General features: G+C 33.9%; 1 protein-coding gene across 9 annotated transcripts in view; it reads right to left on the bottom strand.

The window, feature by feature from the left end:
- Window positions 1-19,769, bottom strand: part of Pcnx1 (pecanex 1) — a 168,270-nt gene that overhangs the window by 52,512 nt on the left and 95,989 nt on the right. For all 9 annotated transcript variants that reach the window (XM_047537923.1, XM_047537936.1, XM_047537933.1 and 6 more), the window contains 7 exons: window positions 14,660-14,813; window positions 12,023-12,055; window positions 10,231-10,402; window positions 9,353-9,463; window positions 8,457-8,548; window positions 1,306-1,415; window positions 793-898 (listed from right to left, as the gene is read on the bottom strand). In XM_047537923.1, the coding sequence (XP_047393879.1) occupies window positions 793-898; window positions 1,306-1,415; window positions 8,457-8,548; window positions 9,353-9,463; window positions 10,231-10,402; window positions 12,023-12,055; window positions 14,660-14,813 (778 nt within the window). The remainder of the gene's footprint in view (window positions 1-792; window positions 899-1,305; window positions 1,416-8,456; window positions 8,549-9,352; window positions 9,464-10,230; window positions 10,403-12,022; window positions 12,056-14,659; window positions 14,814-19,769) is intronic.

The following is a 19,769-nucleotide window of genomic DNA, read 5'->3' as shown; positions in this document are numbered from 1 at the left end:
AGAGAGACTATTTTATTCATCTTTTAGTCTAGTCTAACGTAAATAGAATCAAAAAAATTTTATGACCAATAAAATTACTTAATTTCACCTGACCTGGAAATGAACGAATGACATACTATTCTATACAGAAATCAAATTTGAGAAATGAATATTTCTTTTTTTTCTTTAAAGTATTTTTGGTTATAGATGGACAGAATTCCTTTATTTATTTATGTGGTATCGGAGAACGAGCCCAGTACCTCATGTGGAGGAGGCAAATGCTCTACCACTGAGTTACAACCCAAGTCCCAGGAATGAACATTTCTTATGAGGGCTGCGTATCACCAAGCCAAAATGCTTAGGCCCAAAAGTGTTTTGGATTTTTTTTCTGATTTTAGAATATTTGAATTTACCTAATGAGATATCTTGAGGATGGGATCCAAATCTAAACACAAAATTCGTTTGTTTCATATACATGATGGCCTGAAAGGTAATTTTAAATACTATTTTTAGTTTACCTACATTTCAACTGTGACTAATCATGTGAGGCCAGGTTCGGTATTTTTCATTATGGCATAATGCTAGCACTCAAACAGTTTTGAATTTTAAAGCACTTGAAATTTTTTGAATAAAGGATGTTCAACTTGCATATGAAAATTTGGAGTAAAGGTAATCAACAATGTACAACTAATCGCACTCAATGTGACTATACATTTTCTCCCAATTACTAAATACTTTCAGAAGTATTCATTATACAACACAATCAATTGTAAAACTTAAGTCTTATAGTTGATTTAAACAGCTAAAACTTACAACAGAATTCCTAAGTTTTTCAGGCAGTGGGTCTTTTACTTCAGAAAGAGGGTCTTCTGGATTTTTTTCTTCTGTTTTTGGAAAAATCTTGGATTGTACCAAAGAGCTTTACATTTTAAAAAAATCAAGAGAAAATAGTTAATAGAAAATACACATATAACCTGAAAATTATTAATGCAAATGGCAGAGTTTATGACAGAAAACCAAGTGACCTAAGTATATTTAATCACAAGGAAATAGAAAATCCTAAAAAGTCAAAGATATCATAAATAGGAGTACAGTAAAAATATTTTTATAAAAACATTGTTTTAATACTTGGGAGGAAAAAAAACCCAACATTTTCAGCCAAGATGGTTAGAATGACCCAACGTTAATACGTTTTCAGTACAGACTATAGATAGACTGGGCCAATAGCATTTTGGAAAGGTATTGGGAAAAGAGGTCTTAGGAGTTATAAAAAAGAAACATTAACTTATTTAAAGTTCTCTAACAATAACAAATGATTTCACTTACAAAAGTACAGATGGATCACTGCTTTGTCGGCTGAGATGATAGGATATAGCCACTAATAAGCCACAAAAAATGGAGAAAAGTACTGGAATATGTTGACCATCCCACGAATCCTGTTGAAAAAATAATGTAACAATACACTTCTAATTTATAATATAATCCTTTTATGTCATTATTTTGGAATCAATTAATTTAAGTTTTAAAAATATTTTAGTCACATTGTTAATTGCATTTTATTCCAAGTAAATTTAGATTTGTTACTCCCTAGTGAGTTAGAATCTAGCTGCAACATTTTTCTTAGTAATAAAGTTCCAGATTTCTTTTGGTATTAAAGCTCTATTCATTGGGAAAATTTTGCTTTTGAAACTTCTTACTTTCTTTAATATTTTAGATAGCATTTATAGTAAATTGTGTGTTCTTTTTTGAAGAATAAAATAACTTGGTACAGTAAATTTATTATATATAATAATGGAGTAGGAGGACAAGGTAACACATGAGGTCAAAGAAAATCTTGGAGTCTTACATGCTACTATTCCAGTACAACCATTTTACTCATGTAATATATACTATTATAGCTTCCAGAGCACTGAGTAAGCATTCAACAAGTTTTCCTGACAGAATGTATGCATACTTCTACAAGGAAATAATAGAAAGGATAAGCTTTCAAGGCCATGGGCTGCTAGATATTTGTAAGTATTTCCTAAATAATTTACACTAACCCTTGGAAACACATACTCTTACTTCTGATTTATAGATGAGACAACTAAGGCATACAGTGTTTCAGTAACTTTTGCAGTGAAGTGGTAGAACCATAAACTAAACTTCTGACACATTTGAATGTGCTGAGAAGAAAGTTAAAAAACATGCAAAGAGTTCAAGAATGAAAGATTAATAAGTTAGAAAGCAAAAGAGAAAACAAGATGTATGTAGGAAGAGAATTTGTACAGTGATAAGGTAAACCTATCAGGCGTATAAGGGAGAAAAAAGGCTGTGTGTGATGGAGGCCTAGAGTGAAATGAAAGAATATAAAGACTACAACTTTCACAGATAATGCCCAGAACTTAAGAAAATAGAAGTGGAAATAAAAGTTAGAGATATGGACAGAAAAACCAAAAGAATCAGCTCACAGTGCTGAAAACACTAAGGAAGGTAAAAATAGGTAAGGGACTGCTGTTCTAATAAGGTTTTATAGCATTATTTGACACTATGATATAAACATGTATAAACTTTGATAAAAATGAAAACTAAAAAAAGAGATCCAGTACAACAACTTTGGAAAATGGAAGAGAAATTAAAAAGCTCATGTCCTCAAACAAACAAACAAACAAAAAACTTGCTTAAGAATGTTCACAGCAGCCTTCTTCATAATATCCCTAAACTAAAAACAACCCAAGTGCCCATCTCTAGGCAGGCTATGATATATATTTATACAGTGGAGATAAGAGGTCAAAAGAAGTTGCTTTTGTTAAGCCACCAAAAATTTTTTAATAGCCACCAACCTTAAAAAAAAAAAAAAAAAAAAAAAAAAAAAGAACCTTTTTTCAGACATTTCTGCCTTTGAAGGTTCTTTCTTGGGATCCTCAACTATCCAACATTTAAATATTTGACATTTCCCAGAATTCTTTCCTCACTCATTTTTTCTTGTCAATCCACATTAATTAATTTAATTTCACTGATGATTTTTCTGGGGGTGGGATGGTAATGGGAATGGGACCCTGGGCCTTATACATATTAAGCAAGGGCTCTACCACTGAGGTATACACACGGCTCCAGAATTCTAAATCTATTAATCACAACCTCAAAACTACCTTCATTAACTACCTACTATGCATCTCTGGTTACCCCATAAATATCAACAAATAAAGTGTCTACATATGAACAATCTTCTTCCTTGACAAACTGCTGGGTTTCCAAGTTTGTACAACAGTGCTACTGTCAAGCCATTAGTCCAGCCAGACCCTACCCACAAATCATTCTGGACCTTATTCTAGCTCTTTTCTTTTTATCAAAAACCAAAAACAAACAAATAAACAACAACAAAAAACACTAGCAATGGGCAGCGGGTCCAGGGGATCTGAGCTCAAGTTGTGTGTGGATAAAACAAAACAAAACAAAACAACCACTCTTCATCCAGACAGTCCTTAAGCATATTCATGGAACCCAATTTTAGTGAGGTTCTCATAATTTCAAGGTTAAAGCTCAACATTTTCCCTACTTTGATCCCTCGTGCTTAGACTTCCAATTGCATTTATACTCGAGACAAGTAATCTTTCTAAAATACAACTCTAACCATTTCCTGCCCTACCTCAAATACATTGATAATCTCCCATCTTTAGACCAACATGTTTAGAAAACAGGGTATTTCATAATTTAGCCCTTGATTACCTTTTTGGTCTTAATGAAGACCATCTTTCCTCATGTACCCAGATTCTAGCAACTCCAAAATTAGTTGCTGTTTCCTCTACATAACACATTTTCTTCCCAAATTCATGGCTCTGTAGCCTTTGTATCAACTAGCAAATTCTTCTTTGTCCTTCGAAATTTGGTTAAAATCATCCTTCAATATTTGGGAATCAACCTCACAAAAGAGGTGAAAGACCTCTACAATGAGAACTACAGAACACTAAAGAAAGAAATTAAAGAAAACCTTAGAAGATGGAAAGATCTCCTATGTTCTTGGATAGTCAGAATTAATATTGTCAAAATGGCCATACTACCAAAAGTGCTATACAGATTCAATGCAATTCCAATTAAAATCCCAATGATGTACCTTACAGAAATAGAGCAAGCAATTATGAAATTCATCTGGAAGAATAAAAAACCCAGAATAGCTAAAGCAATCCTCAGTAGAAAGAGTGAAGCACTATCTTTTTAATATATATTTGTATGCGATTTGCTAAAATTTTGTTGAGAATTTTTGCATCGATGTTCATTAAGGATATTGGTCTGAAATTTTCTTTCCTTGATGTGTCTCTGTCTGGTTTAGGTATCAGGGTGATATTGGCTTCATAGAACGAGTTTGGTAGGGTGGTGAAAAAGGAACACTCATACATTGCTGGTGGGGTTGCAAATTAGTGCAACCACTCTGGAAAGCAGTGTGGCGATTCCTCAGAAAGCTTGGAATGGAAACACCATTTGACCCAGCTATCCCACTCCTTGGCCTATACCCAAAGGACTTAAAATCAGCATACTACAGAGATACAGCCACATCAATGTTCATTGCTGCTCAATTCACCATAGCCAGATTGTGGAACCAACCTAGATGCCCTTCAGTTGATGAATGGATAAAGAAACTGTGGCATATTTATACAATGGAATATTACTCCGCAATGAAGAATGATAAAATTATGGCATTTGTAGGCAAATGGTCGAAATTGGAGAATATCATGCTAAGTGAGATAAGCCAATCTCAAAAAACTAAAGGACGAATGATCTCGCTGATAAGCGGATGAGGACATATAATGGGGGGTGGGACGGGCTAGCATTAGGTTTAGGGTTAGGTTTAGAGTTAGGCTAAGGAGAGCAGTAAGAATGAAGGAAAGAAGGACTGTGTAGAGGGAAAAGAGGGGTGGGAGGGGTGGGAGGGGTGGGAGGGGTGGGGGGGAGGGGAAAAATATAATAAACATCATTACCCTATGTAAACGTAAAAAAAAAAAAAAAAAAAAAAGAGTGAAGCAGGGGGTATCGCAATACCAGATCTTCAACTCTACTACAAAGCAATAGTAACAAAAACGGCATGGTATTGGTACCAAAATAGAAAGGTGGATCAATGGTACAGAATAGAGGACACGGACACAAACCCAAATAAATACAATTTTCTCATACTAGACAAAGGGGCCAAAAATATGCAATGGAGAAAAGATAGCCTCTTCAACAAATGGTGCTGGGAGAATTGGAAATCCATATGCAACAGAATGAAACTAAACCCATATCTCTCACCATGCACGAAACTAAACTCAAAATGGATTAAGGATCTCGGAATCAGACCAGAGACCTTGCATCTTATAGAAGAAAAAGTAGGTCCAGAGCTTCAACATGTCGGCTTAGGACCAGACTTCCTCAACAGGACTCCCATAGCACAAGAAATAAAAGCAAGAATTAATAACTGGGATAGAGTCAAACTAAAAAGCTTTCTCTCAGCAAAGGAAACTATCAGCAATGCAAAGAAAGAGCCTACAGAGTGGGAGAAAATCTTTGCCAATCATACTTCAGATAGAGCGCTAATCTCCAGAATCTATAAAGAACTCAAAAAACTCTACACCAAGAATGTAAATAATCCAACTGACAAATGGGCTAAGGAAATGAATAGACACTTCACAGAAGAAGATATACAAGCAATCAACAAACATATGGAAAAATGTTCAACATCTCTAGTAATAAGAGAAATGCAAATCAAAACCACCCTAAGATTCCATCTCACCCCAATTAGAATGGCAATTATCAAGAATACAACCAACAACAGGTGTTGGCGAGGATGTGGGGAGAAAGGTACACTCTTACATTGCTGGTGGGGTTGCAAATTAGTGCAGCCACTCTGGAAAGCAGTGTGGAGATTCCTTAGAAAACTTGGAATGGAAACACCATTTGACCCAGCTATCCCACTCCTTGGCCTATACCCAAAGGACTTCAAATCAGCATATTACAGAGATACAGCCACATCAATGTTCATGGCTGCTCAGTTCACAATAGCCAGATTGTGGAACCAACCTAGATGTCCTTCAATTGATGAATGGATAAAGAAAATGTGGTATATATATACAATGGAATATTACTCAGCCATAAAGAATGACAAAATTATGGCATTTGCAGGCAAATGGAGGAAACTGGAGAATATCATGCTAAGTGAGATAAGCCAATCTCAAAAAAACAAAGGAAGAATGATATCGCTAACAAGGGGATGATGACACATAATGGGGGGTGGGAAGGGTTAGTGTTGGGGTTGGAGTTGGGTTTAGGGAGGGGGGCAGGAATGGAGGAAGGAAGGACTGTATAGATGGAGGGGAAGGGTGGGAGGGGAGGGGGGGGGAGGGAAAAAATGGCAGAATGAATCAAACAACATTACCCTATGTAAATTTATGATTACACAAATGGTATGCCTTTACGCCATGTACAGACAGAGAAACAACATGTATCCCATTTGTTTATAATAAAAAAAAAAAAATCATCCTTCAAGAAAATGGTCTTTACTCTCTTTTCATTTCAATTTATATAACCACAGCAGTCTGTTTTCACAGCCTTTGTTACCCTGTACTGAATGTGTTAGTTGACTTAGTAATCACAAGTAACCTATAAATTCCTTAGAAATGAGAAATGGATCTGGGGATGTGGCTCAGTGGTAGAACAGTTGCTTGCCCACCATGTATGTGGCTGTGCATTTAATCCCCAGCACCACCAAAAGAAGACCAAAAATAAAACAAAAAATAAATAAATAACATATACAACTGACAGGAAATGACTTTTAGCATTGTTCTTGGCACACAGTAAGTGATCCATAAATAATACAGAATAAATGAAGCAAAGAAAAATGCTGAGTCACTCTGCATAAATCTTTCAACCCTACTATTCTGATTGCCCTGCATTAACCATTAAAAACAAACAAAACCCCAGAAATTATATATAAGGGACTGTATAATCTCTATTTAATAAAAATTTTTTTTCATGCTTACAATTTGGTGACATAAGTGTCATATGTTTTCTCTCTTATGTGGAAGTTAGAGAGGAAACAGGAAAAGAAAGATGGATTTGGTGGGGGCCTCCTGAAAATCAAAGGGAGATCAGTAAAGTAGAAGAAAGGGGGAGGGAGGAGAAAAAGGGGGGGCATGGGAAGTACTAAGGAATGATACTGGCCAAATTATACTGTTATATTGTGTGCATGCACAAACATGTAACAACAAATCCCCCCATCATGCAAAACTATAATGTACCAATAAAAATATTGAAAATATTTTTGAAAATTGTGTGTTGTTAGTTAAAAAAACAAAACAAAACAATTTAGTAACCTTAGAGTGCATGGTGCTAGGATCAAACACAGGGCTTTGTATATGCTCAGCAAGTGCTTAACGCTGAGCCGTATCTGCAGCCCTTGGTGACAGATTTTTAAAGGGAACTCATAGGATCATTCAGATCATTTAGATCCTTACCCTAAAATGGCAATAAATTTCAGCATATTAAATTTTACCAGCATGTACCTTAAATTGCAGTCCTTGAACCTGTTCTTACAATGGTAGAAAGACCTTAATATAAAAAAGTTATGTAACTTCTTAACTAGAAACTAAATGTATTCCAATATTCTGTGATTATTGCCCCTGTCCCAGATGAGCTATTTTTTTTAGATGTTGATAGACCTTTATTTTATTCATTTATTTATACATGGTGATGAGAATCAAACCCAATGTCTCACATGGCAAGTGCTCTACCACTGAGCCACAACCCCAGCCCTGAGCCTAGTTTTTGATAATTTGTTTCTAACACTAACCCATGGTTATTATATGGAAAAAGATTTTCTTTTGTTAATCTACTAAATTTCTTTCAAATTCAAAGTAAATGAAAATAAGAATAACATGAAATAAACCAATCCTCAAAAAACCAAAAGTTGAATGTTCTGATATGCAGATGCTAATATAGGATAAGGTGGGAGGAAGGGGAAGAACACAAGTTCAGTAGATTAGACAAAGGGGAATAAAGGGAAAGGAGGAGGGATAGGGATAGGAAAGACAGTAGAATGAATCAGACATAACTTTCCTATGTTCATATATGAATATACCACCAGTGAAACTCCACATCATGTATAAACACAAGAATGGAATCCTGCTGGGGATATAGCTCAGTTGGTAGACTGCCTGTCTCGCATGGACAAGGCCCTGAGTTCAATCCCCAGTACCACAAAAAAAAAAGAAAAAAAAAAGAAGAATGGAATCCTAATTAGTATAGGTTATACTCCATGTATGTATGTATGTCAAAATACACTCTACTATCATGTATATCTAAAAAAGACAAATTAAAAAATGTTTAAAAAGAATAACATTTAGCATATGAAGACAAAGGAAATTAATGACAGAGTGGCACTAGGGGGGAAAATATTTTAGTCGATTTAAAACAGTCTTCATAAGGAAATGTAACCCTAAAGACAAAGCATGCTACAATTTATTGCTCACCTTTAAAGCTCCGTAACATAATCCATACAATAAGGCTACTGCCACAATGCTACAGATAAAACTATAAAGTGCTGCAAGCAGGCTTGTAGTGGCTAGACAGTGAAGAAAAAAAGAAATAAAAAAATTAAAAAGTCACCAAAAAGCATTTAAACTATTAAAAATGTTATGTAATACCAGTATATTATTATCTACTCATTTGACTTAAAATTTGTTACTTCATTCTGTACTTTCAAAAGATTTTGATGTAACAAAGATTTTGCAATCCTCAATCTCTAATGCAAGATAAAATATATTCCTCTCAGAAGTATAGAATATTCAAGCATAGCAGAAAAAATCAAATCTACATTGTGCTTCAAGAATATAGCTTAGATCAAGAAAGTTTGAAAAACAAGGTATGCAGAAGCCTAAAAATAAACTGGAGATGTAGGAATAAATCACTGAATGGTATCAGTCTGAGTAAAAAGAACTTGGTACCCACAGAAGTAAATCTATAGTCAAATGTATTGATTAATCCTCACAAAGAAAGTGTAGATCTGACTACTAACACTAACAACAAATAGATCCAATGGGATTACTAGTAATAAGGAAGAGTGGATGATTAAGATAGCTAGGCTTTATTTTTAAAATATAGATGATAGTTTTTTTAGTGTAATCTTACAGTGATCATAAAAAGAAAATTTACAGAAAATTTTCTTTGAGATATTAAAAATCTAATACATTTACAAGTTTGTAAATTGTGACAAAAATTCCTATTATAAACCACCTATATACTAAGTCTTTATCATAGTATTAAAATAAATATAACTCCAATAACAGTTCTAAATGTGGTAACAGTCCCCTATTTATTAAGCTATGCTTAAATACTGTAATTTACAATTTTTATAAAGAGTACTCACCATTACCACCAAAAATATGAATATCCAATTGTTCACAAAGGTACATTACAAATGTATTCACCTGAGGCAGGAGGCCAATGAAAAACACTATTGGGAAGCAGAGTGTAAACACTATGGAAAGAAAGAACAGTATATTACAAATATACTGTATTCATTCTTTTGTTCACTTAAAGATCATGAGCAATGTAAAGAAATCCAACATTAACATAAACTACTAGTACTTTTTAAAAGATATCATTTAAATTTTTTTATCTCTACATAACTGAGTATTAAATAAAACTTTTCACCTATAAGGAACACCTTTTAAAATTACTTCAACTGGTACTGAGGGGCTGGGGGAGGGAAGAACAGTGGAATGAATTTGACCTAACTTTCCTATATACATTTATGAATATACCACAGTGAACCTGTCACATATGTTCACAAGACACTAATTTAAAAAAAAAAACCTATACGTAAATAGCAGAAAGATCCGAAGAATAAAGGGAAGGGAATGGGGGAGAGAGGAAGGAAGAGAAAAGGGGAAGTACTAGGGACTAAATTAGAGCAAGTTACATTCCATGCTTTTATAATTATGTCAAAATGAATCCTAATGTCATGTATAATTAAAGAGAGCCAATAGAAATTATTTCAACCATTTTCACATAAGAACCTAAATACAGAATTTTTTGAAACCCACAACTTTTCCTTGTATCCTCTTCAAGAACAGTTTGTTTATTCATAATACTTAACATAGTTTTGTTCCTCAGAGATAATAATAAACAGCAAAATAGGCTTACTAAAGTTATTTGACCTATACAATTGATTTACTTATCAGTGAACTGTTTGAAAACAAATAAAACAATGTTAAGATGAGACATATTTTAAAGCTGACTTACCTATAACTAAATCCCTGGCTGATAAAAACACCAATGGATTGGTGAAAGTTATTCCATATAGTTTGAACTTGGTTGTAGTAAGGTTTCTGCTACCATAATCCAAGAACCAAATTAGACCACAACATAAACAGAAGTAAACTGGTCTACTGTAGGCAATGATACGATTATGACCCTGCAAATGACATATTTTTAAAAAGTCAGTTTAGTTAATTTTAAGAGCCAACACCAGTTACTGAGATCATTGATGGCATATATTCTAAGGATTCAAAATATTTCTTACATGGAAGCCAGGTTTCTGATGGTTGAAGAAGGAATGACAGATACAGAAAGGAGGAAGAATAGAATGAATGCTGTGATACTGGATTAAAACTATAAATATTAGAATGAACTAATTATTTTTAATATGCATATAGATATATGTGTATGCATATATATTTCATATCTTTATCCACTGAGAGGACCCAGAAGCAATGACATTCTAATAAAGATCAGGAACAGCTAGTTTACAAATACCATTTTTTATTAAAAAGAACCCAGGTTTCATAAAGAAAAGATTGGTTTTGAGTTAGGGTAGGAAAAGTATAAGATCAATCTGGAACAAATTATTGTTCAAAAAAGGAGGGAAACATTTAAAGAATGATAGGGAGATGTCAAAAGGACACAAAAGGCAGCTTGATGGGCTCTCAATGGCTGAATCAGGAATAGTTTGAGCATCAAAATAAGTATTAGTGACATTATAGTCCACTGAACAAAAGTAATACATGAATCCACACTAACACATACATAATGACAGAAGGAAAAGCTATTCCTTTCAGTAAAGAGTAAACTAATAAATGTAGAAGGAATGATGGAATTAGAAAATCACTATTTGCCAGTCATCAAATAATTGAATCAGGCAAGAAACATCAGTACCTACTAGGTGAAAGAAATAAGTTTTCAGAATAGCAGGACAGATACATAGTCTCAGAGTGTCTCCAAATACAATACTTACTAACCACAAGAGAAAAACAGGGCCTTTAAAGTGGAGTAGTAGTTCTGAAGGAAGTGGGAGAAGGTTTTGCTTCCCAGAGGATATTTGGCAATCTGGACACATTTTTATCGTCACAACTTGGGGGTGGGGGTGTGTGTGGCTACTAGCATCTAGTGGGTATGGATTTAAAAACAGTTACATTCAAGAAAGAAAGCATCACCATATCCTATTCATGGAACTTATTCCTGAACTACATTAAAGAGAACGTCCTTTGGTCTTCCCATTAAATTAATGCTCAAGTTAGAACTAGAACTGGATCATGTGTCATGAAAACAGTGCCAAGCAAATGACATTTTTGTGTAAAGTCACAGAAATAACAAGGTTTTCATCTCATTACTTAAGTCCAAAAGTAGTAACACCAAACTAAAGTTTTACACTTCTTTATTCTGGTCCCTAATGATTATCAAAGCAAAATAACAGTTTTTCCTACTTCAAAATTCTATTTTTCAATACTTACAATTTAGTATTTAAAACTTATTAAATGTAAATAATCATGAGTTTATATGAACCATGTCTAACTGATAACCTCTACCTGAAAGAGGCTGTAAAAAATGTTACTATGCTTGTTTTAACCAAGATTTAAAGTCCACTAGTACAATGTCATCTTATTTCATGCTAATAAATCACCTATATAATGTGTCAAAATTTAAGACGAGAAAATAGTAACGAAAATCTTAATTCAATCCAACACATGGCCAAAAGTTAAGAACTTTGATAAATATTAAGGAACTATGAGTTACAGTCATTTTAAGAGTGACTTACATGCCTGGGAGAAGAAGAATCTGGTTGAACACTCTGAAAATGAAACAGAAAGCAGATTATACTACTACAGTCCTCATAGCTCTACAAGCAACTTTCAAAATGCCTTAAGTGATTTCAAGCATGCAATCAAGAGATGACCTCCATTAATTATGTTCCAAAGATAAAACATCAGATCCAGATACTGGTGTTACAAGGTATTAAAAACATCTCACAATTTTCCTGACTCTCTGGTTAATTAAGAGGTTGCACCTATCTAGCTTAATGTTTCAGAAATGACATATGATAGATCTATCTTATTACTTGGCTCATTATTACACATAAGCATAGTTATGGCAGAATTCTTTCTCATGGGACAGTACCTCCCCTTCAGGAAGTACACAGTAACATGGACTGGCTTACAGGAATTGGAGTTCTGTCCAAAAATTCTAAGTTTACTAGATAATTTACTGGTACCTGTATTACATATCTGCATTTACAATTAAAATAACCAGCATTGAGGATGTGGCTCAGTGGTAGAGCACTTGCCTAGCATCTCAAGGCTCTGGGTTTGATCCCCATCACAACAAAAAAACATAAAATAAATAAATACATTGATTTAATAAAATAGAAGAAAAACTGAAACTTTACACATTAAAATAATCAAGGAAGTTCAACTGTATCCTTGTAGAAGACTTTCTGTTAAAAATGTTCTAAAGGAATTATAGTGTAGATACTTCCCAAACCATAACTTTTCTCCCACATTTCAGTTTATTTCCAATGGCATACCAAAAAATTCCACCAGAATGGTCTATCACCATCCTGTAATTCCAGGATCACACACACACACACACACACACACACACACACACACACAATCTCACCCCACCTCCCTCTCAATTCCTCGCCAGGTAATCTTTCAGTCTTTTCAACCTTAAAACTTCTGTTTCCTTCTTTCTTATTTGTCTTATGACATTCTTCTAGTTATCTAGTTTTAAAAATCTCTTGACGCCTTTTACCTTTTGCCTACTCAACCATATTAGTATGAATGCAATGGACTGGACAAGAGTCAGTGAATGAATTTACTGATTTAAGGCAATAAAGAGATAGATTAAGGTGGCTGAACAAAAGGTAAGAAGACCAATGATTTTAATATAGAGTCACCAAATTTAGTGAAACGTATTCAGTTACTTGTTTTCCAGGGATTAAGGTGGAAGGAGCAGAGGTTCTAAGATTATGAGTTATAATTATGTCAAAAAGCAAGGAAACTAGGAAAGAAAAATATTATCTGAACATGATAATGTGCTGTTTTTAACATGTATCCAACTGTCCATCAGATAGGTTTGTGAAAGGAGTGAAGACTTTGAGATATCAATATGGATGTAACTCATATAAAGAGGCAACAAATAAAATGATAAAAGAAAATGACTTCACTGGTAAGGAACTGTTAACTGCAAAGAGGGTCAAATAAAACCCAAGAGAATTCTCAAAAATTATAAATGGTTGAAGGAAAAAAGAGGCAGCAACAAAGGCAAGGGGAGTCATCTGAACTGCATGACAACCATTGGGAATGAGCAACAGGAAAGAGGACATGAACATGGAAGGCAGTATTAATGGGTATTAAATGACATAGCACCCACAGAGAGTGGGCTGAGAAAAGGACATAGATTTAGCAATTGGAATGATTGTTAGCAACCACACAGCAACTAAAACTATTGTTAATTTTAGTACTGCAATGAGGAAAGAAAGTATGGGTGGATCTTAAAGAAATGAAGCAGATTATTTAGTTGGCTTACTCTAGGTGTCTAACTATAAATGAAGAGAGAAAAAAGAAATGACAATACTACAGAGAGCACTGAACAGATATCAGTTGAGGTGGAGGGCTCTGTATACGAATATATATAAGATAAATGACCAATGCAAAGTAAGGGGCATTTGCTCAGGAATTGAGAAAAGGAAATAGTTCATATTTAAAGTCTATAGTAATTTTAAATGGAAGGTGAGATTTTTGATAGTACATGAGCTGATGTTTGATTCTCCCATTTTTTGAAAGCTTAAAATTAAAAAGCTTAAAAAATCTTGGTATTTTTGTACCACTATTAAAATAATAATAATGTGAACACCATCTTTTGATATCCCAAAAGAACAAAAATGTATTTACTAGGCTTTGACATTATTATATCTACCATTGATAGACTGAAATAAATTTCATCCACAGAATAGAAAACTCAAAAGATGAGACTGAGAAAGTTACTGTTGATAAGTTAAAAAGAAGTAAATCTCAAGAAGGCAATTTCTTACTTTAAGAAATTTTTTTTTGTTACAAAGAAATAGTTTTTGGGAAACTCAATTTATATGTAATTATTTTTAAGTCTACATTCCCCTTTTGTTTCCTACATAAATTAAAGCAAACATTCAAAGAAAATAAATCTAAAAATTATCTTACCATAATATGGTGAATGGTATGAAGCCTGCCTTTAAAAAAAAAAACAGCTATAAATGGACACAATATCTTTATTTTTTAATGCGGTGCTGAGAATCAAAACCAGTGCCTATCACACGTTAGGTGAGTACTCTACCACTGAGCCACAACCGCAGCCTAAAGCCTGATTTTTAACACATATATTATTTCACAGCGTAAAAAAGAAAATATACTGGTACCTTGAGTAGTGAGTACTGACAGCTAGCTATGACCAGGCAGAACTGGAAGACCCAGATATCTCTGAAGAAGCCTTGTATGAGAAGAATGGATCCCAAAAAGGCCACAAGAATAGCCAGAATGACAGCTAACACATTTTCCAGGATCTCACGATTTCTGTAGACAGAAAAATTTATAACTAAGTATATCATCAACCATACGTCAAAAAGGGAAGACATCAAAGTGAAGCTTGCTGGGATGTCTTTTGGGTTTGATAAATTTTTTATCATACTGAAAAAGAAACTAGTTTTATGTGGACACAACACAAGTTTTTATATCCAAAACATACTATAGTGAATTGAAGAGTTCCAATTATAACACATACTATAATTTCAATTTCTATTTAAAAGAACTTTACTTTAAAAAATATTCTGGCGCTGGGGACGTAGTTCAATGGTAAAGCAGTTGCATAGTGGGTTCAATCACCAGCACAAAAAAAATTTTTTTTTAATTAAATTCTACTTTTCCACCAGATTTGTTATAAGACAGCTAACCAATTTGGAAGGCAAATAAAGCAGATATACAAAGAAACAAGTTTAAAAGGCAAAATTCAAAATAGTTTCTAGAAAATTAAAATTTTAAATATCTGTGATTTTATATGATAAACTTTGTAACCAAATTTTGATATCAAGTGGTTTCATTTTCCCCATCTCTCAGTCATCTGAAATAATCCAAAAACTCACTTACTAGAATTACTTAAATACAGGCTCTTACGTTATCTTGAGAATGAAGGTAGTGACAAAGACCATCAATTCTGCCTCTATCAAAGTTGCTCAGACAATTCTATACTTTAGCAAACTGACACTGTAAAAGAAACAATATGATGCCCAAGATATAACAAATAGCAAGGAAGGTGATCTTGATGCTATGCCAAAGGAGAAAACAAACAAAAAACCCCCCCAAAAAACACCAAAAACCTAAGAATCTATCTTATTACCTCTTGGGGATATTCTATTAGCAAAATGTTAAACCAATTCTTTAAGGAACATTAAATGAAATGAAAATATGCTCAGCACATTTGCTATATGAAGAAAGAAGGACACAAAACCATGATATACGCCCTGACACAGGCTCAAAAATGAAGAGTCAAGTGATCATAAACTGATACCTCTAAAACTGTGAGCCAAAACAAAATCTTTACTCTTTGTAAGTTGGTTAGCTTAGGTGCTTTCTCACAGCAACAGGAAGCTGAATAAATGATTTTTACATTTTATTCAATCAATTAGTCAAAGAGGACCTGAAATCAGCTAGAATTGCATGTCTGTCTATTTCTATCAGCTTCTGCTCTGAGTTTTGCTTACAGTTTGTTTGGGGTGCTAGGGAATGAACACAGAGTTTTCCATATGTTCAGCATACACTCTTTCACTGAGCGATAGTGCCAGTTCTTAGGTATTCTGAGGATATATTTTAGGTACAGAAACATTCAAGACTGTTAATTCCTCCAGGTTAACAGCCCCCTTCATTATGAAAGAATACATTTTATCTTTGGCAATATTCTTTATTCTGAAATCTACTTTGACATTACTATAGTCCCTTCAGCATTATTTTGTTAGTTTTAGCATGGTTCATCTTTTTTCTATCTTTTTTTTTACTTTTGGCCTAATTTTTGTTTTTATAAAAAATTTAAAGTACATTCCTTGTAGGTGACAAAGAGTTGAGTCTTGTTTTTTTAATCCAATCTGACAATTTTTAACTTGTTGACTATCATTTTGGTTTTTACTTATCCCATGTGTTATTTGATCCATTTTAGTTTTTTATTAGTTTTATTAACCCATTTTATCTTTTTTACATATTAATAACAACTTTTTATTATTTTAGTAGTTGCCTTAGAGTTACACATTTTATGAAATTCTACTTTCAAGTGATAACATACTACTTCATACACTGCATGAGAAACTTAAAGTCAGATGCTTTTATTTTTTTCTTCCTGGATTTTATGCTATTGCTGTCATGAATATTACACTTTTACATACACATGGACCATAAAATTCATTGTTATTAATCTTTTGAAATAACTGTCTCTTAAAGAGATTTCTCTCTTTAAGAAAAAAAAAAATCTTACATAATTTCCCAAGTAGTTACTTACCGTTTCAGTGATCATAGTTCCTCTGAGTCTGTATTTCCATCTGCTATCATTTTCCATTTGCCTGAAAGTCATTCTTTAATATTTTTTATAGTAGGGGTTTATTCATGAAGAATTCTCCCAATTCTTCCTAGTTTGAAAATGTCTTTATTTCTCTTTGGTTTTTAAGAGATATTTTTGCTGGGTATTAATTTCTAGGCTGACTTCTTTTCCTGATTTCAATGCTTTAAAAATGTTGCTCCACTGTCTTCTCACTTGCATTATTCCCCCAAATAAAATTGATGTCTTTAAGTGATGAATCTTCAGAAATAGAAGTTAGGAAAACTATGCTATTCACAATAGCATTCAAAAAAATAAAATACTTGGGAATCAATCTCACAAAAGAGGTGAAAGACCTCTACAATGAGAACTACAGAACACTAAAGAAAGAAATTAAAGAAAACCTTAGAAGATGGAAAGATCTCCTATGTTCTTGGATAGTCAGAATTAATATTGTCAAAATGGCCATACTACCTAAAGTGCTATACAGATTCAATGCAATTCCAATTAAAATCACAATGATGTATCTTACAGAAATAGAGCAAGCAATTATGAAATTCATCTGGAAGAATAAAAAACCCAGAATAGCTAAAGCAATCCTCAGTAGAAAGAGTGAAGCAGGGGGTATCGCAATACCAGATCTTCAACTCTACTACAAAGCAATAGTAACAAAAACGGCATGGTATTGGTACCAAAATAGACAGGTAGATCAATGGTACAGAATAGAGGACATGGACACAAACCCAAATAAATACAATTTTCTCATACTAGACAAAGGAGCCAAAAATATGCAATGGAGAAAAGATAACCTCTTCAACAAATGGTGCTGGGAGAATTGGAAAACCATATGCAACAGAATGAAATTAAACCCCTATCTCTCACCCTGCACAAAAATCAACTCAAAATGGATCAAGGACCTCGGAATCAGACTAGAGACCCTGCATCTTAGAGAAGAAAAAGTAGGTCCAAATCTTCAACTTGTTGGCTGAGGATCAGACTTCCTTAACAGGACTCCCATAGCACAAGAAATAAAAGCAAGAATCAACAACTGGGATAGATTCAAACTAAAAAGCTTTCTCTCAGCAAAGGAAACTATCAGTAATGTGAGGAGAGAGCCTACAGAGTGAGAGAATATCTTTGCCACTCATACTTCAGATAGAGCACTAATTTCCAGAATATATAAAGAACTCAAGAAACTCTACACTAAGAATACAAATAATCCAATCAACAAATGGTCTAAGGAAATGAACAGACACTTCACAGAAGATGATGTACAAGCAATCAATAGATATATGAAAAAATGTTCAACATCTCTAGTAATAAGAGAAATGCAAATCAAAACTACCCTAAGATTCCATCTCACCCCAATTAGAATGGCGATTATCAAGAATACAAGCAACAACAGGTGTTGGCGAGGATGTGGGGAAAAAGGTACACTCATACATTGCTGGTGGGGCTGCAAATTAGTGCAGCCACTCTGGAAAGCAGTATGGAGATTCCTCAGAAAGTTTGGAATGGAACCACCATTTGACCCAGCTATCCCACTCCTTGGCCTATACCCAAAGGACTTAAAATCAGCATACTACAGAGATATAGCCACATCAATGTTCATTGCTGCTCAATTCACGATAGCCAGATTGTGAAATCAACCTAGATGTCCTTTAATTGATGAATGGATAAAGAAACTGTGGCATATATATACAATGGAATATTACTCTGCCATAAAGAATGTTAAAATTATGGCATTTGCAGGCAAATGGATGAAATTGGAGAATATCAGGCTAAGTGAGATAAGCCAATATCAAAAAACTAAAGGACAAATGATCTCGCTGATAAGTGGATGAGGACATATAATGGGGAGTGGGAGGGATTAGCATTAGGGTTAGGGTTAGGTTTAGGGTTAAGGTTAAGAAGGGTGGCAAGAATGGAGGAAGGAAGGACTGTATAGAGGGAAAAGAGGGGTGGGAGAGGTGGGGGGGGAGGAAAAAATAACAGAATGAATCAAACAACATTACCCTATGTAAATTTATGATTACACAAATGGTATGCCTTGACTCCATGTACAGAGAAACAACATGTATCCCATTTGTTTACAATTAAAAAAAAAAAAAACTGATGTCTTCCTTATCCTCATTCCTCCATACAAAGAATGTTCTTTTTTTTTTCTTCCAGTTTTTAATATTTTAACACTGGTTTTCAGCAATTATGTGCCTTCATGTAGTTTTCTTCATGCTGCTGCTTCTTGTGGCCTGAGTTCCACTGAGCTTCTTAAATGTATGTTTACAGTTTTTCTCAAAATTGGCAAATTTTACACCATTATTTCGTCAAAAACTTTTGTCTCCTTGTGTCCTCTTGAAGTTCTCCCACAGCTTACTCCTATTTTTATATGTATGCTCTTTTCATTGGGGGATTGGAGTGGGAGGATTCTTTTTTCTGTTTCATTCTGGATAGTTTCTATTGCTATGTCTTCAAGTTCACTAACATTTTTGGCTACAATGTAAAACCTACCATTAATCACATGTAGTTTATTTTTTTAATCTCAATGTAAGACTCATCTCCATAAATCCGATTTGTGACTTCTTTTTTGTATCTTCCACATCTCAAATGTTTTTAACGAAAAGAATACAGCTAAAACATTTTAATGTCCTTGTCTGCTAATTCTAATATCTGTGCCAGTAATAGGCAGGTCTCAATTGGCTTATTATTCTCCTTATTTTAAGTCATGTTTTCTTACTTTGCACACCAGGTCATCTTTGGATGTCAGATGTGAAAACTTAACTTTCTGAGTGGTCAGTTTTGCTGGCTTTCTATAAATCTTCTTCTATTTGTCCTGCTACCCCCCCTTTAGGTCTTGCGCTTATAACTTATTAGGTGGGTCAAAAGTATTGGTTTCCCTGAGCTAATGGTTCCCCACTTTTTAAACAAGATCTTCCTGAAGAGATAGTTTTTTC

This window comes from Sciurus carolinensis, chromosome 2 (assembly GCF_902686445.1).
Source record: "Sciurus carolinensis chromosome 2, mSciCar1.2, whole genome shotgun sequence".
NCBI lineage: Eukaryota > Metazoa > Chordata > Mammalia > Rodentia > Sciuridae > Sciurus > Sciurus carolinensis.
The sequence above is the reverse complement of the archived record's forward strand: the minus strand, read 5'-3'. Positions and strand labels throughout refer to the sequence as shown.